We start from the raw sequence: 24,788 nt of genomic DNA on the forward strand, positions 1-24,788 counted from the left end.
GTCTCTCTCTACTGGTTCTAAAGTTAATTCACAAAGAGATAATCTTGCAACTGTCAGCTACTTTCAGATATAAATAAATGTCATGCAAGATGTAAGTAAATTTTCTAAATATTTTTCTGCTCTTAGTTCATAAGGAGGATGTGAGTTGGGTTAAAATCCTCTTGATGTACTTAACTCTGAAATGATAAAACAAATGAAGGCAAAAATGTTAACACTGGGGAATCTGGGTAAAGGGCAATTCTTTGTACTATTCTTGCAACTTTTCTGTAAGTATGAAATTATTCCAAAAAAAAGTTGCCAAATAGTTCCCTTTCTTGCCTTATTTACTAACATACTATCAGTGACGTACTCTCACATGACCCTGTAAGTGGTCACACTGTCCCTAGGTATGGACCTGAACATGAACCAATTCAAGTGCTGGGTGGGGACACCAACCTCCCTGCCCTCCAGCGGGTGAGGTCCAGCACAGCCGTGTAGAGCACATCCACCAGACCCAGGGTCTTCTCGGGATCGAGGCTTCTCTGCAGCAGGGACATGGTAGCGGGGTCTTCTTTCAGGCACCTAGGTGTGAACCGGGCTGCGTGAGTCTGGGCTGCACTTGTCTGCAAAGGGGTTTCAAGCAGGCCTTATACAAAAGGCCACAGCTTTTGGCACCAAATAAAAAGTTGGTAATTATAAGAACATTGAGAGGATGACAGGGATAACACTTGTACTTGTTGCTCCACAAAAGGAGGAGGAAGCAATAGGGCTTGGGGTCTCCATAGATTTCTAACTGTCTAGAGTCTGTTTAGTAGGAAGAGAAGAGTTCGGTGGAGGGTTTGCCTTCCAAGGGCCCTAATGCCCTCTCACTGTCCAGCACCGGCTTCAGCCCTTATTTTCCTCTCTACCCTGCTGAGATTCTGTGCTCTGGCACAGTATGTACTCCTTTACAAACTATTTCCATAACGTCCCAACCCTCCCTCCCGCTACAGCACTTCACACCTGTACCTAAGAAACCAAGGGTCAGTGGAGGGAAAAAAAATCTGTCTGCCAGCCTGGCAAACTTCAGATAAACAATAAACATGGTTTTCCCATAAATTAATTTTTTCCCTTTCCAAGATGACTGTTTTACCTTCCCCCTCCTCAAAGCTCTGCTATCCCTACCATCTCCCATTCTTTGCTATCTCAACTCTCACTTAATTGAGAAAACACATAAGCAGATGAGATCTATTTCAACCACCCTCACCACTAATCCCACCAGTTCACCAGCGTCTGTGCCCACACACCCTGCCTTGCCCTGCTGTCAGAGCACAAGACCTGCTCTTGCCACGGGCTGACCCTCCGCCTGAGCACCACATGGCGCCGTACAGCCTTGCACTCGAGTAATCACCCCATTTCTCCCCTGTGATATTCCCTTTGGCAAACAAACTAGCATCGCCAACCACCTGCTAAGTCTTAGCCCCACATCCACTCCAGATACTGCCCCACTTCTCTGCTCCCCATTTTAACAAAATCATAGTCTCCTCCTCTTCCTTACCTCCTATTCTCCTTTCATCACACTCTGACCAGGTGTTCATCCCTATAACTCCACTAAAATAGCTTTTATCAGACAACTCAGATCGTGCCAAAGTCAAGGGTCAGTTACCTGTCTCCACTTTACTCAATCTCTCAGCAACATCATGCAATGTCTCCTTCCTCCTGGATCACTGTCTTCTGCAGCCTTCATGACCCCAACCTTGCTCAGTTTTCCTCCTACCTGGCTGGCAGTTCCTTCTTGGTCTTGTCCTGCTCCTCCTTCCCCTCCCTCTGCATCGTGGCACGTTCCAGGCTTCGTCCCTTCTTCTTAGAGGACTGCACGTGGTCCTGTGGTTTTATAGACCATCCCTACAATAAAGACTCTCAAGTTGTCTTCGCCAGTCTAGACCTTTCTCCTGATCGCCACCCTCATATATCTAAATGCACCTTTGACAGCTCTCCTTGCACACCTACTAGGCAGCTCAAAGGGAGCCTGGTCAGTACAACTCTTGATCCCTCTCCTCCCGCCAAAACCACTCTGAATCCTATGACTTCCTCAGTAAGTACGCAGCACAGCTGTCTACCTAGGAGTCATTGCTAGTTTTCCCCACTTCCTACATCCAGTCTATCAACAAATCCTGCTGGCTCTTCCATAACACAATCCGAATCCAGGCACTTCTACCACCTCTCTCGTTACTGCTCTACTCCAAGACACCACCAGCACCTGCGTCTCAGGACCAGCCTCCCATCTGGTCTCTTTTTCTCCAGTCCTGTCCCTCCAAGGCCCACCCACCACATAGCAACAGAGCCTCCTGTAGCACAAATCAGAACACACCACTCCCCTGTGCAAAACCCTCCAGTGGCATCCTATCGTGACTGAAATAAAACCCAAACCCCTCACCACAGCTCTTTGTGACCTGGCCCTCCTGCCTCTCTGGCCACACCTCTCTTTGTTGTCACCTCTCCTCGTCTCAGCTATGAGGCCTTCTCACACACCCTGAGTAAGTTGGGTTTGCCCACATCTCAGGACCTTTGCCTGGACTGTTCCCAGCTGAGAGCTGCTTCCCACCATTCAGGTCCCTACTGCCCACGCAGGGCACCTCCACCAAAAGGCCTTTTCTGAGACGGAGAACCAGGAAGATGCTACCTGTCTGTTCCTAGGCTCTCTGGGAGTTAAATGGTGAAATCAAAACTTGCAAAGCCATCCTAAGGAGGCAGCAGCACTCCCCAACATGACTTTAGCTTGAGAAGAAGCTCCTCTGTGAGGATGTAAGCCAGCCGGCCTCAGAAACACTGGAAAAAGCGAGCAATAAGGCAAGCTCTGCCAGTGCCCAGTCAGACCCTGGGCTCCTGGGAGAGAATCTTGGCCAGTAGACCTGGCCAAGGTTCATGCACCTGATTCTCTCAGCCTGAAATCACTGATTACCAGGACACACTTGTTCTGTGTTCCCAAGCCAACATCTACTTGTGATCTGGCTGGTCACATGTTTGCCCACTAGATGAGCAGTTTTTGGTCATGCAGAAAGGAGTTCCTGGTGATAACAATAATTTCTCTTTCTAAAAATCAATGAATTGGCATTTTAACTTTATTCATCAGTCTTGAGAGTTGATCAATAAAACCCCCTGAAGAGACTAAATCCATTCTTTTGACAAATCACCCAGACTGGCTTAAAACCTCCTACCTGTTCTTGGATAAAATCCAAGTCCCTCAGGGACCCTGCAAGTCCTGGCTTCTATGAATCCCCATCTTCAACACCACCTAGCATAATTCCAGCCATGCCAGCTCACTCCTCAGGCCTTTGCATTTGCTGTTCCTTCGGCCTGGGATGCTTTCCCCATCTGCTCTCTGCATGGCAGGCTCCTCTCAAATGTCACGTCCTTTAAAGAGACCCTTCATGACTGACCTCCTCATCCAAAATAGCCTCCTCCTGCCATCTCTACCTGTTATTCTCTATCAGATGTTGTCCCTCTACTCTTATTCCTCTCATATGCTTGCCAGTGCTTGAAGCAACTCCTATGCTTATTAGTTGTCCCCTCCCCAACCCCATGCCATAACAAAGCCAGCTCTATTAGGGGCAGGGACCCTGTCTGTCTTGCTCATGATTAAATTCCCAGAGCCTAGAACAGTGTCTGTCACATATTAGGTACTCAGCAAATAAATTAGGTACTCAGAAAGAATGGGTGAATAGCTTAAATATGACAAGTTTAAAAAATCGAAGTAAGGTTTTAATTTCTTTGAGGGAAAAAAATATATCTGGCAGCTAGGCACTTCATTTTATTGAAAGCAAAGCATATAATAAATTCTTAACTAGTTTTGCTAATAATTTCATTTTTTCCAAAGGTGGAATAAAGCAATCACTTCTTTTTGAGTTCTTCTCAACAAGCACATATTCTGTAACTTGAAACAAAAACATAAAACTTTGCATTTTTACCAAAAGTAGCCAGCAGAGGGAGCCTCTCCATGTAATTGCAGTCTATGAGGTCTTTCAAGGAGGTGCATTGAATTACAAAGAAAATCAATCATACAGGGATAGTTGTGGAAGTAAACTGCAGGGTTAACCATTTTATTTTATTTATTTATTTATTTATTTATTTTTTGCAGTACGTGGGCCTCTCACTGTTGTGGCCTCTCCCATTGCAGAGCCCAGGCTCCGGACGCGCAGGCTCAGCAGCCATGGCTCACGGGCCCAGCCACTCCGTGGCATGTGGGATCTTCCCAGACCGGGGCACGAACCTGTGTCCCCTGCACTGGCAGGCAGACTCTCAACCACTGCGCCACCAGGGAAGCCCCAGGGTTAACCATTTTAGTACTAACTGTTTATATTCACCCAATTATCCAGGAGTTGAAAATGTTTTCTTTAAAATGAGAATCCTGGTTAAGTTTAATATTTTTCAATAAGAACCTGAATTAGAAAACAAATAAAGAATTCAGGAACACAAAAATCTTACAAAAAAGTGAGCTTTTAATCTACTGCTTGGGGAATTCCCTGGCAGTCAGTGGTTAGGACTCCACGCACTCACTACCGAGGGCCTGGCCTGGGAACTAAGATCTCATAAGGCGCACGGCGCAGCCAAAAAAACCCCACAACTACTGTTTGACAGGAATGAAGATATGTATATAAATTAATGTTATGTCATATTAATAATCAAATTTAGAAATCTGGGGAAGAAACTCATAAAAGGGAGATTTTGGGACATGAAGTAAACTGCCAACCCTTACTTGATATATATCAACAAATTCTAAAACTTTCCGCAGAATCTCCACTGGACGCCCCCCACCCCCGTCACATTTCAAGAAGAAATAATTTAAATACAATTCAAATGTATTACCCAGCTACCACTTTAGTCCACATGGGCACCAATAGTGCCACTGTTCCTTACTAACTCTATCTCTTCCTACCTAAATGCTTTACACATTTTCTATATAGTTAAATATTCATTCTGATCATAATTTTAATAGCAAAAGTCTTCCAATATAGGCTTAATTTTTTTTGTTTACTAGTAAAGCTGTGATGCCGATCCTTCAGCTGAATCTGTGTGCACGTCACATGGATAAATCCCTAGAGGTGGAACTGCTGAGGTCAGAGCCCTTATTTTAGACGTCTGACAAATGAAACTGCCCTCCAGAAAGGCTGTGTGATTTATTCAACAACATCTGTGCCTGTTTTTGTACAGCCTGGGCCAAATCTAGTACTGTTATTCTAAAACAATTCAACAACATGATGGGCAAAATGACATTGTATTGTTTTTCTACTTTGCCTTCCTTTGTTAGGTGAGGTTACACATGTTCTTCATCTCTTTGTTGACCATGTCTCTTCTGATTTACCTGTCCATGTGCCTTGCCCATTTCTTCCTGATCTGTAGGAGTTTTTGTTTGAATAGATTAAGAAGAATACTTTAAGTTTACAAATATAATCAAATAATTAAAAGTGAGAACAGCTCAGTCTGCCTCCAGATTTGCAGTTACACTGGGTGTGTAATGACATGAGCTCCAGATCAGCAGGGTTGTTGCTGGAAGGAGAAGAAATGGAAGAAGAGAAGAAGTTCTATGTTCTGTACTCAGCTTTAAAGAAATGCTGGGTGACTTAGAGAAAATGATATATTCTGTTCAGAAGCCGTGGACTCAGTAACACAAAAAGATAATATTGCTCATTAGGATCCATGAGTATATAACATTTTAGATGCATTACTGGTCAATGAGATTATTTTTCAGACATCTTGGCTTCCTTATCGTGTACCGATAATTCTGACACATGGCATTAACATACATCCACTGACCACAAACCCGCACAAGTAGTAAGACCTGTTGTGTGAGCTAGTGTAGGGTTTGTCCACAACAATGCAATCTTTTCAAAGATGTGCAAACATCAATCAGAGATTAGGCTTGTGTTAATGTAAGAGTCACGTTACCATGTGGATGGGACTTGAACCACAATTCTGGAGCCTTCTAAACTGATTTGTGGGGCATAGGCTTCTTTATTTTCAATCTGCGCCGTATCAACTACCACCTAACAGAGAAACAAAAACAAAAATCAGCTTTCAGAGAGGAAAACGGATCATAAACAAATCAAATGCATGAGCCTATCAATGCTGAGTAACTCTGGTCTCTGGTAAGAACTATTCCCCAGCAAGACAGATACGCAGAGGCCAGTCAGGAGCCCCACGGAGACAAAAGCAGGTAATAAAGATGATTGAAAACAGTAATACCTCAATAAACAGAAACACATTCGAGGTGCAGGAGGTAGCAAACTCTGCAATCATTTTCAGTACTTCTTCCAAATTGTAAATATGTTAATTAGGAATTACTTTGTTTCTTTTGTTTCATTCCTAAGTATTTTTTCACTTTATGCACTTGAAAGAAGTAAAAATGTGAAAGAAGTAAAAATGTCATTAAAAATCAAACCAATGCTTTAGAAAAGCCTATCTGTAATGACTGAATCCAAGCTAGAAGTGGATGAAGCTTTTTGTAAAGCCCATTTTATCCTCAACCATCAATAAAAACAAAATTACTTCAGGAAAAATGAAGAACCAACCCTTTTCTCAATGATTTCCTCTTATTTGGAGGAGAGCCTTTATTTTTTATTTTTCATATTTTTTGGTCATGCCGTACAGCTTGTGGGGCCTCAGTTCCCCGACTAGGGACTGAATCCAGGCCACAGCAGTGAAAGCATGGAGTCCTAACCACCAGACAACCAGGGAACTCCCTGGAGGAGTCTTTAATACTACACAGATGATACAGTATGCTTTGTAATTTAAAGAGTCTGACCAAGTGATGAATATATTTTCAAATAACTAAAATAATTTTAAGAAAATAGTCATAAAACACTTTAAAACCAAATCTGTAACATTTCAGAAAAGGCAAAGCCATGCAGAGTTGCTTATTAGGATTCCAAATTCAGCCTCTAATGGAGTTGATTTCCACGGCTGTAAAGAGAGTTCTCACAGCTGGTCTGCAATGTCCTTTGGAAAAGACTTCCTGTCCAAGTAATAGCCATTGTTGGAACAGGCAGGTGTTTCCTCTCTCCTCCCATCCCCAGAACAATAATCTAAAGGTTCTTTATCAGTCACAAACAAAGGTGCCCTGGGATCAAGGCAGAGGGGATTAGGAAGAAGTTTTTGCTCTCTGAATGACATGGGACTTATTTTTTAAACGATGTTTTCTCAAAATAGCCCTTGGGGGACTTCCCTGGTGGTCCAGTGGTTAAGACTTTGTGCTCCCAATGCAGGGGGCCTGGATTCAATCTCTGGTCAGGGAACTAGATCCCACATGCATGCTGCAACTAAGAGTCTGCATGTCGTAACTAAGGATCCCGCATGTGGCAACTAAGACCTGGCACAGCCAAATAAATAAATAAATAAATATTTTAAAAACTAAGCTAAAATTTTAAAAAAAAAAAAAGGCCTTTGGGTCCTCCTGCCTTATTTTACACACTCCTTTCTGGAGAGCATATTGCCATGGTTCTCCTAGTTTCAGCTAAAATGGTCTTTGGGAACCTCCATACTTCAGCAGGGGGTCTCCAGTTTACTCTTTTTCTTAGGGGTTCCTATACTAAGGAACAGATCTTAAAGGAAACGTAACTCACCACTGTGGGCAGGCCCCCACCTGGCCCTCTACAAGGCAGTACCACCCTGAGCTGGGCCACCTGAACACTCACTCACACCAAACAAAAGGACTGCATCCTCCCAACAGCTCCTTTTATGAATAAAGTAGGAATTAGAGAAACAGTTCTTTCATTTTCTAAATCTCTAATTAGCTTCCTTTAATCTCTGAAATGCTATAACTCTTCAAAAAGCAGTCATTTAATTCTAGAAAGTGGGATAAGAACATAAGGTATAGGGGTCAAAGGTACCTAACAAAAACCTAGATGTTGATTTCCTGACCCCACCCAACTTTGGCAAAAGTTATTCTTCTCAGCAGAGGTGAAAAGACCAAACGTACCTGAGTTGATGTTGCTATTTTACTGCATAAACAGAGAACTGGGATACAAAGTGACTGGATGGGGGCACTACTTATAGCACTGGAGGAGGTGATATTTGAGCTGACATCAGGAAAATGAGAACGAGTGAGTCACATGAAGATCTGAGAGGAGCATTCTCAGGAAAAAGGAGCATCAGGGGCAAAGGCCTAAGACAGGAAGAAGCTTCGTGTGTTTGAGCAACAGAAAGACATCCACTGTGGCTCCAGAGTAGTCAGGCCAGGTGAAGAGTCCTATCAAATCGTTACTAATGTAATGGTTTCCTTAAAATCAGGAAAGCCTGAGACATCATTTTGCAACTAGGTCCCCTGCTAATACATATTATCAATCTATTAAAGAAAAAAAAAGACTTTTTAATGCTGTTCTTCCTTTACCTTTTCTATCTGGTGCCCACACCACATCCTCACATGCCTGAAACGTCCTTCTCTATTCTCTCCCCCATCCATCACACGTGCTCACTCACCAGTCCAGCTTGGCCAAACAGCAGCTGCACGGCAGTCTTGCACGCACCCCGCCACGTGGATGGGCACACCTGGTTCAGGACTTCAGTCACAGGAAAATCATCCCTGGGTGTGATTCCATTATAGCAGCCTGCCTCCTTGATCAGCTGTAACATTGTATGCTACAGATTGACAAAAAGAGAGTTCGCACCTCAAAATAAAGCCATACCAGGTTCTAAGACTTGTAGAAATTCATTTACAGGTACACAATAGTCGTCAAGAGAAGAGCATTTTACGTACTCCCATATCATGTCATTTTAATTTCTTAAGTAATTATCGTTAATTACCTTCAAAGATTTTCTCAACCCTGTAGCGTGACTGGCTAGACATGAATACATGTGCGTTAATACCCATATGTGATTTCTATTCTAGCACAAAATATAGCATTATTTAGCAATGTGCTAATGCAAACTGGTTGAGGAATTTTGAAATTCTGAATCCCTCTGAATAAGAAAACAAAATCATCTGGTGAAAGTAAATACCAATGAAAACCTCATCTTTATTTTGGATGAACAAGTGGTCAGGTATGCAGACTCTGGAAACAGACTGTATAAGCTCCAATTCCAGTCTACAACTTGCTAGCTGTGTGGCCTTGGACCTCAGTTCCTCTATCTGTCAAGTGGGGAAAAGGGCAGTACCCACTTCATGGGTGAGCATTAACTGAGACAATGCATGGGAAGCATTTGACACAATGCCTGGCACACATGATGCTCTGCAAACAGTCCTAATTACTTCAGTATTATGACAAGATTTCTCCTCTTATTTAATTTATGCAAGTCCACTGAAACATTAATCATAAATAGCATTTTATAGTGTACTTTCAAAACCCTGTATCTTACACATTTTAAACAAAATTATGAATAAAACTAACTTGGCAAATGTCTCATTTAAAGTCACCCTAGGAGCTTCTGATTTGGTGAACACACAGAGGTGCTGGGACAGCGGTGCCTGGAGAGAACATGGAACCTCCAAGCCCCTTCTCCATGCCTTGCCCTAGGCATCTCTTCCATCTGGCTGTTCCTGAGTTACGTCCTCTCATAATAAACTGGTGATCCAGAACTCTCCCAACAAGTTGGGATTCACAGCATCAGTGTACTCAGATCAAGATACTGTAAGGAGAGTGTGCTGTGGCAGACACAGCACATTACTGAAGAAGTTCATTTGTGGCCGTGTAACTATAAAATGGTCACAGCCACTGCCTTAAATGCCAAAGTTGCCTTGGACCCTCCCTCTCCACACACTTCCTGGATCCCCCGGCCTCTCTTCTGGCTCCAGCGACCATCTGCCTCTGAGGACCCCGGCCCTGATCCCATCGGGGCTCCAGACCCATACATCCAATTGCCTGCTGAACAGCTCCACTTGGACATTTCAAAAGCAACCTTAAAATCACGTCCAAAAATATATTTTATGACGACTATCCCCGAGCCTCAATAAACAGCACCAAAGTAGCTGTCCAAGCCGGAAAGCTGGGCCGCATCTCCTTTCCCCTCCCTCTCACAGCCAATTAATCACTGAGTCCCGCTTATTTTAACTTCTAGATGGCTCTTGGATGCTTCCACTCGCTTCCCATTATCACTTGATGGGGCTGTGGCCAAAACCCTCCAGCACTGCTCCCCTCCCAGCCACAGTCCATCCTGGAGTCAGGGTGATCTTTCCGAAATGCAAACCTCATTACACGACCTGTCTTGGTGGGATGCCAGCCACCTGGGGATGGAGGCCAGTCCTCACACTGGGGGCTCTCTGGCCTCTCTGGGATGCTTTTCCAGCCTTGGCTACTACCATGTCTCCCCTTGTTCTAGACGGTGGCCCTAAGGTCTGACTACATATTAGAATCCCCTGGATAACTTTTACAAAATGCCAGAGCCCAAGCCTTGCTTCAGGACAATTAAATCCGAATCTCATTAGTGACTGTCCTGGACGGCCAGGGGGGCCCCAGCTACAGCTCTAAGGAAGATCTTCAGCTCTTGGGATGGGCTCTCACTTTCTGGCCATCTCACAGCCTCAGCCCCACCCCCATACTTATTATTCAGGTCTTTCTCTGCTTAAAGTCCTCTTCTCAAGAGTCACATCTCTTAATCCTCCAGGTGAGGCCCCCTCGTTCTGTGTTCCTATCACAACCTAGTGGGCTGTCAAATCTCCTAGCCTGGCACCAATGGATGCTCAATAAAGACCTACCAAATGGAGAAAAAAAAAAAAACAAGTCACCCTAGTCTGCTTTTAGACACCAGTTTACTGAGGAAGGTCAGTGTCTCCCGTCTTCACTTAAGTTTTGCTTTTTAGTCTAGATTCTTTACGAGCCCTCAGGTTTCCTTAAGAACTCTGTTTTCAAGTTCACATCCGAGTTGCTGGAACCCCAAGGAAAGCTACCGTCTTAAGTTTCAGATTGTCGGCGGCCGACTCGTTGAAAGAGACACCCTTCAGGAAGCTCGATCCTATCTGCACAGGGACGGTGGGAAGCTCACACTGCATGGGCTGCGGTGGGGTCTGCCTCCGCCCTGTCTGCTGTGCTTCTGCCTCGCTGCAGCAGCCCTGGAAAAGGGTTGGATAGGAGAGGAGAGGTGACCCACAGCTCACCTCTCAAGACATTTGCCTCATGTGGATGGCATGAATGCCATACCACAGCTCCCAGGAGCTACCAGAAAGAAGAGCATACCTGCAAACTGGCTTCAATTGCCTTTGGATTCAGGTGGAAACCGGCTTTCATTGCATATTCACAGTGCCCTAAGCTTTCCAGAGCTATTTTATACGCCTGCAAAGAAATTGTTTTCAAGAATCAAGATTACATAGCAGATTATAAACTGACTAGGTTCAATGAAAACAGAAATTTTAAATTTCTATAGTTATTTAAAAGACATGAGGCGAACTACCATCTTATTACTCTATCCAATTGGTTCAGCATCACAACTTTAACTCCCTCCCTTGTTTTCATCCCTTAGATATTAATGTGCCGGTTCTGAAAAACGTACTTGCAGAGCACTGTCAATCTTTATGTTCAGTTCTTTTAGCTGGTGCTCAGGAATTGCTGCACTTTGAGAACAGAAGAGCTGTTGAACTTCAATTCCTGCCAGGCGGCCATCACAGCCTCTTTCTCTTAGTCTAGATGTTGCCTGCAACAGAAATGGTGACTGGTAGGCAAAAGAGGATTTTACAGATACTAGCAAAATTTAAAAAACAGAAAACAACTATAGTAAAGCAAGAAACTCTCTAAGAATTAGATATAAACCAGACATTCCGGATTGTCTGTATTACAAAGTGAGCAAGCAGCCAGAAGTTCTGAAAGACTGAATCAAGCATTGAAGAGAAAGCAAACCTGACAAAAGAACTACCTTATTTAAGAAACCCCTGGGAATTCCCTGGTGGTCCAGGGGTTAGGACTCTGCACTCTCACTGCTGAGGGCCTGGATTCAATCCCTGGTCAGGGAACTAAGATCCCACAAACCAAGTGGTATGACCAAAAAAAAAAGAAACCCTGGAAAAAAGACTTACCTACCTGTTATTTATTTTATATCTATATTACATATAAATTACACACACATTAAAAACATTCACATTTTAAATTTCCCTGCTTTAAAAAGACAGATACCCTAGGATATTGGCCCTTGGAGTTTCCAGAATTAAACAATATATATATGGTTGGGTGGTCCTATACACCAAAGTAAAAAACCTCATCAACAGGAAAAGAATAAGAAAAAAAATACACTGTAACGTTAAAGGAAAAACAGAACTTTTGAAATCTGCACAGAAAAATGAAATACTTATTGTTTAGTCACTAAATATGTTTATGAAGAGTACATAAGAAAAACAAGAAGAAATTAACCTGTGTCTTGTGATGAAATGTTATCTATACATATGGGTCAGGACTAGAGAATACAGGAAAATATATATTTGATGTACTAAACTGTCTTTCAATTTTTCAATGTCTATTTTTATTGCAATAACATTTGTGCAACAAATAACATTTTTTAACAGTTAATTTTTGTTCTTCTAGGCCAAGGTAGGAGTTGTAATATTTACCAAAATTGCAGGACTAAAGGAAGTTAACTAGCAGCTATAATGCCATACATTTCCAAAGCTCCACAAATTCTGTATGAATACCAACCATTCTCTGAACCCTAACAGTCTCACAGTTTAAACTGTGAGTCAAACTATTTGACTCTCTTTCTAGAACTCTTCCATTTAGTCAAATACGTAGCCCACAAGGTCTTATGTTAGGTGTCTCTGGATAGACAGTGGAGCACAAAACCTGGTCCCTACCATCTTGGAGCTGACAGCTTCATGGGTCGAAAAGGCAAACAAGGGCTTCCCTGGTGGCGCAGTGGTTGAGAGTCCGCCTGCCGATGCAGGGGACATGGGTTCGTGCCCCAGTCCGGGAAGATCCCACATGCCGCGGAGCGGCTGGGCCCGTGAGCCATGGCCGCTGAGCCTGCACGTCTGGAGCCTGTGCTCCGCAACGGGAGAGACCACAACAGTGAGAGGCCCGCGTACCGTAAAAAGAAAAAAAAAAAAAAAAAAAAAAAAAAAAAAAGAAAAGGCAAACAAATAAAACAATTAAAAAATATAAAATGGTGAAAAACATCCCAAGGGAAATAGAGAACTGTAACAGAGAGCACCCGAGAAACTGAGAAATCATCCTTTAGGCTGAGTTTAAGGCAGAAGAGGCAGTCAACAGAAGTGTGGGGTGGGGGTAGGGCAGGCAGAGATGTCAGCAAAGCAACTAGAACCCAGTGAGCAGGGGAGAGTGGCCAAAGATGAGGCTGGTAAGGAGGCAGGGACCAGACTATGTGGGACTAGGCAGGTCATGGGGATGGGTCCACACTTTACCCTAAGGAAATGGACAGACATGAAGGACGGCGAGACAGAAAGGGAGGAAGCAAGTCCAGACACTGAAGCTGTCAGGGGAGAGTAATGATTCCCTGAACTAGGTTAGTGATAGTGGACACAGAAAGAAAGGGACAGATTTGCAGTCATATTTTGGAGGTAGGATCTGCAGGGCTTTCTTATGGATTGGATGTCGATGTGACAGAAAAACTGGAGAATAAATCTCAGGTTTCTTGCACAAAGGACCCAGTGTGGGATGGCACTACATGCTAGCACAGGGAAGATTTGAGGAGGAACAGTGTGTGCAGAAAGGCTAAGGGCTGAGCCACTGAAGACCTGAGGAGGGCAGCAGCTGAATATAGGGGCCTGAGCCCATGGGGGAAGTGAACCGGGCACACACATTTGTGTGCTTGTGGCCCCAGCCCACAAGCAGTTTTTAAAGTTCCAAGACTAGATAGAGACCCTCTAGGGGAGAGGGCACATAGAACTGATCCTTGAGAAACTCATATTCATAAGTTATGTTGAAGAGAAGCTAGCAAAGTGGATGGAGAGGCTAGCCCAAGAGCTAAGAGGGTACCTAAGAACACCTGGTTCTCCACAAGGAGAGAGGATTTCCAGGGCTTGTGTCGCTGTGAGCTGCTGAATGGAGTCATCGGGATCCTTGGATTTCTGCCAATTATTTTTGGCAACATGGAAGGCACCAGTGACCTTGACAAGACAAGGTACGTTCTTGTGTAGGAGTGGAAGCCAGGTTTTAGTGAACTGAATGATACCATTTATATAAAGTTTCATATTGTGCAAAACAATATATTTATGGATATATACAAATAGAATAAAAATATAAACATATGCATAGGAATCACAAACTCCAAAATCAAAAGAGTTTATCTCTAGAGAGAAAGGAATATGAATATGATAGTGGAGAAGTACAAAGGGAATTCAAGTGAATTTGTAATAATATTTTCCTGTTAAAAATAAAAGGTATGAGGGCTTCCCTGGTGGCGCAGTGGTTAAGAATCTGCCTGTCAATGCAGGGGACACGGGTTCAAGCCCTGGTCTGGGAAGATCCCACATGCCACGGAGCAACTAAACCCGTGCACCACAACTACTGAGCCTGCACTCTAGAGCCCGCGAGCCACAACTACTGAGCCCATGTGCCACAACTACTGAAGCCCGTGCGCCTAGAGCCCGTGCTCTGCAACAAGAGAAGCCACCGCAATGAGAGGCCCGTGCATCGCAACAAGAGTGGCCCCCGCTCGCTGCAACTATAGAAAGCCCCCACGCAGCAACGAAGACCCAACGCATCCAAATAAAGAATAAAATAAATGAATTTTAAAAAATAAAAAGTTAAAAATAAATAAATAAATAAAAGGTATGAGGGCTTTCCTGGTAGCACAGTGCTTAAGAATCCGCCTGGCCAATGCAGGGAACATGGGTTTGAGCTCTGTTCGAAGAAGATCCCACATGCCGCAGAGCAACTAAGCCCATGCACCACAACTACTGAGCCCGCGTGCCTAAAGCCTGTGCTCTACAACAAGAGAAGCCACTGCAATGAGAAGCCCTCCACTTGCCGCAACTAGAGAAAGCCCACACGTAGCAATGAAGACCCAACACAGCCACAAATAAATAAAACAAATAAATAAATAAAATTATTTTTAAAAAAAGGTATGAAGCAAATGGGCAAAAAGTGAAGATTCATTTGACAAAGGTAAAAGTAATATAGATGGGTATGTATGACATTTTCTATATGCTTAAAATATTTCATAATAATAATAATAATCTTTTTTAGAATGAATTAAAGGTGAAGTGAACAATTCTTTCAAGAAGTTGGCTATAAAAAGAGCAGAGAAACAGGTCAGGGCAGGGAGGATTTTTATTTGTAAGCATATTTGTGTACAGGTGGGAGCATGCCGAGGAGGAGAGAAAACACAGGGTCCCACCAAAGAAGCCCTGAGGTTGGGGGCAGGGTGAGGATAGGCAGACCTTGGACAGAAGGAGAGGGTACCTCTTCTGCTGTAATGAAGAGGAAGGAAGAGAAGAGGGTCTGAATGGGGGGAGGGGTGTCATTTGGGCAGACATGAAAAAGAGGGGCTGCTGCCAGGTAGATTCTATTTTCTCAGTGTGTGTGGAGTAGGGTCACTGGCTGGAAGCACAGTAAGGAAGGCAGAAAGGCCTGGGCAGACAGAAGTGGGTGAAGGGAAAGGTCAAGGCGAGGTAGTCAAAGGAGCACCAGGAGGCCTCACTTAGGCTGGATTCCCAGCATGAATGATGCCAACAGGTGGAGTACAGAAGACCTTAGTTAGGTATGAAAGGTGTGAATGTGAGCTGCATGATCAGGAGGTTGCAGCCAGGAGGGTCCACAGCATTGTAAGATGAGAAGATAAAGGTGTGGACCCCACTGCCCGGCCACATGCAATGAAGTCAAGAGGTCCCACTCCCACATTCAACCCCCAATTAGCATTTCAGGGCTGCTCTGATAAACACCAAGAAAGCAGAGGAGAGTCTTTAACATGAAAGAGACCAAAACAGACAAGCAAACAGGAAAAAGAAATTGAAAAGAAATAACAACAATGCAGTAGAACAGCATAAAACTGAAGTAAGAAAATGAGAGAATGTACAATGTTAAAATGTTGAAAAATCATGTTTAAAAATTTGATTAAAGGAGATCTCTAAAACAAAATGAAATAGTTTGCCAATTTAATTGACGAATGATTCAAACGAAATGTTATATAATATAAAGTCTCTTTTACCCTGTGAAATGGAACAGTAAGTCCTAGTTAAAGTCTCGTCTTGGAAGGCTTTTCTTCTGCCCTTGGAAACAAAGGAGTATTAAAATGCCAACAAGGTGTTTCCCTGGTGGCGCAGTAAAGAATCTGCCTGCCAATGCAGGGGACACAGGTTCGAGCCCTGGTTCGGGAAGATCCCACATGCCGCGGAGCAACTAAGCCTGTGCGCCACAATGACTGAGTCTGCGCGCCACAACTACCGAAGCCCACAAGCCACAACTACTGAAGCCCGTGCGCCTAGAGCCCGTGCTCCGCAACAAGAGTAGCCCCAGCTTGCCACAACTAGAGAAAGCCCATGCATAGCAACTAAGACCCAATGCAGCCAAAAATAATAAATAAATTAAATAAATTAATTAAAAAATAAAAAATTAAAAAATTAAAATGCCAACAAGAAATGTGTCATCGCCTACTACATCCCCACCTAGCTACCTGGCTGACCACTTACCCTCCATATACCCTCCAGCCTCTTCTCCCTGGTCCCTTCTCCCTAGAAGCTTTGCTGCACTTCTTGTCGGAGGCCAGGCCCTTCCCCTGGACTCCTGCACACCTCCATCACGGCCCCTCAAACCTGTTTTTGTAAGACTTTTCTCCTAGGAGGCTGTGTGTAGAGGCTACTACCTCAGTGCCTGCACATGCCTGGCATGAAGTGGGCATTTACAAAGACATTCACTGTTAAATGAATGAACAAGCTAATGACAGCACTTGAAAACTCACACTTCTACATAAAATGGCTCTTTTAAGAACCAACAGGTAAAGGCCCTCTGGAGGCTCTCCTATCTGAACAAAGGGCACCAATCTCCCCAAAGTCAGGGTTACCTCAGCAGCCCCCCGCCAGGACCGCACAGCTTCCTCCAGTTCTGGTGTGTGACCCATGCCGGATAAGCCGCCGCTACTGCTGCTGTTCTTTTTTTCTGGCACAACAACCTCGGCAAAGCAAGAGTGAGCCACTGGCTGGACCTTCTGTAACGCCTGGGTCAAAAACTGGAAATGGACCTGCACCACTGTCAAGAAGCATCGCCCCAACACCTGTGAAAACAAGAGAGCCAGGGATTTTAAGGCTGTGGGTTGCTACTGCATGACCACAATCAATTCTCAACTATCAATTTGAGTAGAGGTAACAATTAACTGGAAATCTGAAATCATATGAAGTTAAAAAGTCACCATGCTTTAGAAGGATCTGCCTTTGTTCTCACGTTTGGACCTGGGTGGCCTGATACCTAGAAATCAAGATGTTTCAACCAAATAGCAAAGTCCCAAGGTTCGAATGGGCCTTCCCACTTCCCATCTAGCCTCCCTCCACTCCTGTTCTCCACTCCCCTCATCTGGACTCTGGCTCACACCAACCCTGGTTGTCTCTGAGCTCCTGCTTAACCAGAGCAACCCACAATTCCAATTCTGTCCACACAGTATTCAGAGGGCAGAGTAAAAGCCAAGTGATTAAAAATCCAGAAGGTCAGTTTGACTATAAGAAGACATTTCATTGGAAATGGAATCCAAAGATACAGGTTATTTTGGTAACAGTGTTATTAATATAGTTATTACATAGTTATTAACATAGCTGTATGTCATATTTCCAGTCTCACAAAATAAAGCTTATAGACCCATCTTCTAGGAGTCAACAAAACATACTGGTTAAGTCCATTTGTCAGAACAGTAGAAACCCACTCACCTGATACGTATTAGTAGTTGGTTGGTTGATGCAGTAGTCCATTAAAGTAGAAAATTCATTTAAAAAAACTACCATATACAGCTATATTAATATATACTATTAATATGTAATTATAATATATGTACTAAAAATATACTACATACATAAACATTTCAGATACAAATGTGCCTTTATCTGCCAACCTCGGGCATTGGCTAAAGCTGTTCTCTGACACTTGTCATTCCGTTTGCTTTCTTGTGTTAACTCCAGCTACAAGGTGTTCTCTATGATTTCCTACTTCTTTTTTCTTTAAAAGACAGCAAGAATTTGCTGCTTGCAAAGCAACTTGAGCAGACACTTGCCAGATTATTGGCATGTCCCTCTAATCTTTTACAGTTGTTTTAGCCATACCAAATTCAACAACAGTAACAACAAAACCTTTCTGTAACTCCTTTATCATGTTCCATAACATTCAAAACATTTTTAATGGAAGGTATTTCATATTTCATTGGCCTATACAGTGGATTACTTACTAACAAAAAATTACTTATTTTATTGAGCTTGTAATCCAACTGGAGCATAGCTGAGAGGGCCCACTAGCTGCCAGCTCTCAGGGCGCTGCCTTGGGGAGGTGGTGAAGGTTTCCACTGCCTTTTACAAGGAACTAAAATCCAACCCCACTGCCCACACTTTGGCCCAGTCCTGTCCCTTGGAGAAGCCAAAAATAAGACTCAACCTTGGACCTATCACCTCCCAGCACACATTTCAGATGCTGCCCTTTTCCATCCCCACTGGGCAGAGCTCTTCTTCCTGGAGAAAGAGAGTCAGGCAAGCTCCCAGTGGTGACACTTACTCCCTCTGAATTATTTTCCCCTGTGGAAATCACCAGAACAAAACTAAAGCAAACACACAAAACTCATACCAAAGCACCCTCCTTCTATAGGGAACCATCAGAAATACAGGCTGAATTCCCACTCAAACAAACCTCCTGGGTCTCCACTCACATCTAACTCAAAGCTCCTCCCCATCAAAGATGGGGTAGAGTGAGCCACACAGAATAAGCAGACCTAGCAACCTAGGGACTTGTGCCACAAACAGAAAAAAGAGTATTTAATTAGCATTGTACATAATATCAGCCAGCCTGAACCAAACACTCAGCATGTACTTCACCTATGCTACAGATTTCACACTGATTATCTCATTTAATCCTAGGATCAACCATATGAGGTCATTTCCGTTTCACAAACAATAAGACTAAGGCACAGAAAGCTTATGAAACTTTGTCAAGGGGACACAACTGGATGTGGCAGAGGGGTCATTTGACTCAAGTGTCTTAGCCATTGTGCTCCCCTGCCTTCAACAGGTTCTACACACCTGGAGACAGCTGTGGGCTGGCAGCACTGAGATCAGACACAGGACAGCAGCTCAACCTTAACCGGCTTAGGCCAGAATGACATGGTGTCCTGACGCTCCACACAGAGCAAACCCAGGAGGAGGAGCGAAGCTGGGTCCTCAGGCACAGAAACTCTTCCTCCTCCTCCTGCCTTAGCCTCTTGGCAGGATGTGGCTGAGGGAGGAGGAGGGAGAAGTGGAGATGCCATGTGCCATTTGCTCTAGGCTCATATTCTTTCAGCTTCTGACAGTTACAACTGAGTCACTCATTCTTTCAACAGATGTGTAATTTGTGAATGCCTGATATGTACAAAGCACAAAAAAGCCAGAAGATACTACAAGAAAGACAGCAAACAAGTCACTGTCCTTGTGAGGATTACCTTCTAAATGGTGGGGAACAGTTAAGTAGATATGCAAAGTCAGGGGCTACTGGAGAATGAACACTAAGGAGTGAGGTGGGAAGGAAAAGGCTCTCTGAGGAAAAGACCAAGGGAACAGATGGAGTAACCCCTCTCCCTTTGAAAGGAAAATTCTGAGAAAGGCCTCGGAAGGCCTGATGCAGGGTCCTGGGCCCAGAACAGGACATTCTCTGATAATGCTGGTCGATGCGAGGCTGGGGGTTGGGGAGGGTCCTCTTGTTGTTAGGGGTAGAATGGTGGAAGGAGGATGCTTCTGTTGCAGGAGTAAATGGGGGGAAACATGGTGGGCAGTTTTAAAAGGTGGACATTCGGAATATTGTCTCCACCACTTATTACATGCTTGACCTTGGATGAGTCACTTAATCTAAATTTCTTCCGTGTATAGAAGAAATGATGCGAACAAAAGCTCAGCATTTCCCTCCCCCACCCATGAGGTATGTAGCACAAATTTGGGTTGTGACAAAATATTTGTGTTGTAAAGCCAATCAAACCAACGGTTATACCCTGGACCTTGGAAAACCTTTATTTATTTATTTATTTTTTGGCTGTGCCACACAGCATACAGGATCTTAGTTCCCCAACTAGGGATTGAACCCGTGCCCCCTGCAGTGGATGCATGGAGTCTTAACCACTGGACCAACAGGGAAGTCCCTGGAAAAGCTATTTAAAAAATATCTATTCTACAAGTTAACCTAAACTGACAGACGTATAAACACCACCTTTTCCAGATAGAGGACAAAGCTCAGTCTCCAGCCTGCCTCTGCCCTCCTTTTCTCTACAATATCTCCTGTCTTAGCCCAGCTTCCCTCCTGTAACAGACTCCATCCTCTCCATCCCAGCGATGAGCCAGTCCTTGGGGTCTTCCTGAGAAACCTGGAAAGAAACAGAGACTCTAAAGTTATGAATTTGGAAGCATGTGACCCAAGGGCTGAGGACAGCTACTTTCTCTTTCACGGGGAGAACGTTTCCTGGACTGCAGGATCCAGTGAAGCTGCAGAACAGATGTGGCAAGCTGGTGGACAAATGAGTGGAGTGGTCAAAGAGAGAGACATTTTAAATGTCAATGAGTTTAAACTGTCAGTGGAGCTATAGAGTTCCACGTCTATCAACTGGGAACTTCCAGAGTTCCAGCTATCATTTACTGAGTGCTTAACTCATACCAAGCACTTGATGTGCAGTGAAGTGACTGAGGGGGGTGATAGCAATTCATCCATTTTATAGATGACAACAACGAGGCTTAGAGAAAGAAAGAACCTTGCTCCAGTGTCAAGCAGGTGATGAGTGGTGCAGTACAGATCTGATGTCAAGTCTGCCTGACTCCAAAAACTGTGTTCTAACCATCAGGCTATGCTATCTTTATATGACAAGATCCAGGATGTAGTCACGACAGTGACTAAGGATACCAAGAAGTAGAGAGGAACCCTGTGCAGGTACCCTGATGTCTCCCATACAGTGTCAGGCCCTAGTGTCAGCCCAGTTCCCTGGGCTGGGAACGGAGACTGAGAGGCAGGGCTCAGTCTTCTCTAACTGTGGGAAAGGGACTGCGACAAAGAGTAAAAAGTGGGGTAGCCTGTGGCACTTCAGTGTGGCATGAGTCTCAAAGTTCATGATCTGCACAGCAGACTGCTAAGACTGGCTGCAAACAGCAATGATAAACAGAGAGGACACACAGGGCTTGGGAAAAGGAGCAGCTTCTCTTACCTCTAGAGGAATTCCAAACCCCAAAACATCTGTTCAGGCTTTCAGCACATCAGTCCCATTCAATAATTATGAAGAAAGCAATCAGATTTAATCTTACCCTTGGCATTTGCATTAGTAAAAAAAATATCCATTCATCCCAAGGCATCCCAAGTTGATGGAATCTGGCGCAATAAGAGGCTGTTATCAGACTTGCATTAAGAGAAACATTTTGGTGTGACTTAAATTCCTCATAAAGGCCCAATTCCTGAATATAGACAATAAGCAACCTTGCCACTTCTGCCTCCAAATACCCATGGAGCATTCTGGATTACTATAAACAGCCACTGAGGATCTACTGAAATGAAACCTTGTTTTCTGGGAATCCCTGATGGCAGAGGAAAAGGGTACATGTTCACTTTCCCATTCCCCTATAAACGTACCACATGTGCTGCTAAGGGGGTTATGTTCATGAATATAACCAGGAAACCTTTTCTTTTTGGTGATTTTTATATTTTGTTAATGAAAACCAATAGTTTAAGGTCATCCTATTTTGAACCCTAAAAGACCACTCTTTCTACACCAGCATAGTCAAATCTACCTTCCTAGAATATTTTCACAATTTTAGTTACTCCTCTTCTAGGGCCAGGGCCTGACTCAGCCCTTACTGTATCTGCACGTGCTGAAGTCATGAAGTACCCAACTCCACCCCACCAGCCACACACCTTGTGATTTTCACATCAATATACACAATGTCTAAGTTCCTTTTTTGCTCAACCTCACTGAACAATTCGTCTTTCTCACATCCCTGCAGAGTGAAGAACAAGTAAAAGTGTCACATACACCATACTGTCAAACATTTCCAGGGGTTCTAGCATTTACTTCTGATCAGTTTAAAAGTCGAGAATGGGAAGCTTCCCTGGTGGTGCAGTGGTTGAGAGTCCACCTGCAAATGCAGGGGACGTGGGCTTGTGCCCCGGTCCGGGAAGATCCCACATACTGTGGAGAGGCTAGGCCCGTGAGCCATGGCCGCTGAGCCTGCGCGTCCGGAGCCTGTGCTCTGCAACGCGAGAGGCCACAGCAGTGAGAGGCCCGTGTACCGCAAAAAAAAAAAAAAAGTCGAGAATGAATGAAATGAAGTTGATCCGGATTGGCTGCTTTTATTAGAAATTCCAAACTCATTCAGTCATTTCTCTCTCTTCAAAACTTACTCGTACCTTAAACATTACAGTTGGTTCCACGTGTTCCCAATCTTTTATTCTTATCATAATTCCAGACTTATTACATAATGACCTAACCAACAGACCAGAATGTGATACAAAGACCTAAATGTGTCTCCAGAGAAATACAGAATGCAGTAGACCACGCCTGGACTATGGAAAGTACCGGATGGAGATTAAATTATGGCATAAAAATGTAAAAAACAAGCTTACTGAAACTAACATGTATAGTCTGACCTAAAAACTGATTAACAGTAAGTGCTTAAATATTTAAAAAAAAAAAAAAAAAAGCAACTAAGCAATAAAAAAAGCAACTAACAAAACAATAATCTCTTTGCAGTCAGTATTAACCTAGAGCACAAAGAAGATGCCATGCTATGTACAGAAGAAAGAACTAGTGAGGAGAGAAAGCTAACACATCCCCCAAGGGTAGATGAGCCATCAAAATATTAATCATTCAGACAAGATTACATTCTGCCCCTGGACATGCTGCTTTACTGCTGGTAAAAATATCAACAGACACAGTTTCTGAACTCCTACTTCATGGGCCAAACACTGTGGTGCACAAAACCTTTTATACCAGTAATACATATTCAATGCAAATAAATTACGGGGAAAAGATCAGCTAAATAAAGAAATAAACAGTATCAAATATCACTAAATAGATATAACCACTGATTACATACTTCTGATACAGCCTACATTTGTACCTGTAGATTTTTTTTTTGACGTGGACCATTTTTTTAAAAATTTATTTATTTATTTTTATATTTATTTTTGGCTGTGTTGGGTCTTCGTTTCTGTGCGAGGGCTTTCTCTAGTTGTGGCAAGCGGGGGGTGCGCGGGCCTCTCACTATCGCGGCCTCTCTTGCTGCGGAGCACAGGCTCCAGACACGCAGGTCCAGTAGTTGTGGCTCACGGGACCAGTTGCTCCGCGGCATGTGGGATCTTCCCAGACCAGGGCTCGAACCCATGTCCCCTGCATTGGCAGGCAGATTCTCAACCACTGTGCTACCAGGGAAGCCCTGTAGATTATTTTTTTGTAAAACTAGATCATGTTGTATGTTATTTTATAGCCTGCTTTCCAAAATAAAATATATCAAAAATTTATTACATGCAACCCACATAGGAAGTTACTTACTTACTTATTTATTTATAATCACCACACTGCTCGGCTTGCAAGATCTTAGTTCCCCGTACAGGGATCTAAACCTGTGCCCCTTCAGTGGAAGCACAGAGTCCTAACAACTGGACGGCCAGGGAATTCCCAGGAAGTTGTATATTTCAGCTACATTGCTATCAATCGTAGTAACTAACACAATAGTTATAAACTATCATCCAGGACATGAAAAAGTGAAAGGCCAGTGAGGGGAACTAAGTCTATGGTAGACAAAGGAGGAATGGTTGTTATTGTTCAATAGGTACAGAGTTTCAGTTTGGGAAGATGAAAAAGTTCTGCAGATGGCTAGTGGTTGATGGTTGCGAAAACTATGGAGGTACTTAATGCCATTGAACTGTACACTTAAAAATAGTTAAGATGGCAAAATTTATGTTATGTATAATTTACCACACACACAAAAAACTACTTCTAGTCACCCCCTCTGCTACCATTCTATTCCAAGCTGCGATCATCTCTTGCTTGGATTACTATAATAGCCTCTTAACTGACCTTCCTGCTTCCTTTCAATTGGGATTAGTTTTATCTACACATAACAACAATGACAACAACAACAACAAATGCAGTGGTTTAAATAAGAGCAACGTTTACTTCTTTCTAAGGTAAAAATAAATCTAGGGTTAGGCAGTCCAGAGCTGGGACGGAGGCTCCCGGGTATCACAGGAGCCCAGTTCCCATCTTTCTGCTCTTCATCCTCACACAAGGCTTACATACTGCAACTACCTCATAGTTCTAAATGGTTAAATGACCTTCAGCCATTCTGTCTGTATTCTAGATAGTAAAAAACTGGGGGATGGTGGGGGGAGGCGGGGGCGGGGAAGAAGGTATCACCCTTTTTCCCTCTAAGGAAACTTCCCAGCAGTCTCATCCAAAACCTCTAGTTACATCTTCATGAACCAGAACTTAATTCAAGTGACCACTCCTAGCTGTAAGGGAAGCTGGGAAGTATAGTCCCTTTTCCATGCATAATGTTCCTGAAAAAACAAAAACAAACACACAAAAAACCCTCCAGAGTTTTTGTTGTTGTTGTTTTCTGGCTGCGCCTTGGCAGCTTGTGTGATCTTAGTTCCCCAACCAGGGACTGAACCCAGGGCCCCAGCAGTGAAAGCACCGAGTCCTAACCACTGGACCGCCAGGGAATTCCCCAGAGTTTTGTTATTAAGGAAGAAGGTGACACTAGA

The 24,788-nt window shown here is 43.6% G+C and overlaps 1 protein-coding gene across 1 annotated transcript in view; it reads right to left on the reverse strand.

Moving 5' to 3' along the window:
• Positions 1–24,788, reverse strand: part of GARRE1 (granule associated Rac and RHOG effector 1) — a 50,220-nt gene that overhangs the window by 11,979 nt on the left and 13,453 nt on the right. The window contains exons 2-8 of the mRNA XM_059044337.2: positions 16,891–17,100; positions 11,437–11,577; positions 11,124–11,219; positions 10,838–10,999; positions 8,434–8,592; positions 5,905–6,002; positions 436–561 (exon numbers count right to left, since the gene is read on the reverse strand). Coding sequence (XP_058900320.1) covers positions 436–561; positions 5,905–6,002; positions 8,434–8,592; positions 10,838–10,999; positions 11,124–11,219; positions 11,437–11,577; positions 16,891–17,100 — 992 coding nt within the window. The remainder of the gene's footprint in view (positions 1–435; positions 562–5,904; positions 6,003–8,433; positions 8,593–10,837; positions 11,000–11,123; positions 11,220–11,436; positions 11,578–16,890; positions 17,101–24,788) is intronic.

Source organism: Kogia breviceps, chromosome 18 (assembly GCF_026419965.1).
Source record: "Kogia breviceps isolate mKogBre1 chromosome 18, mKogBre1 haplotype 1, whole genome shotgun sequence".
NCBI lineage: Eukaryota > Metazoa > Chordata > Mammalia > Artiodactyla > Physeteridae > Kogia > Kogia breviceps.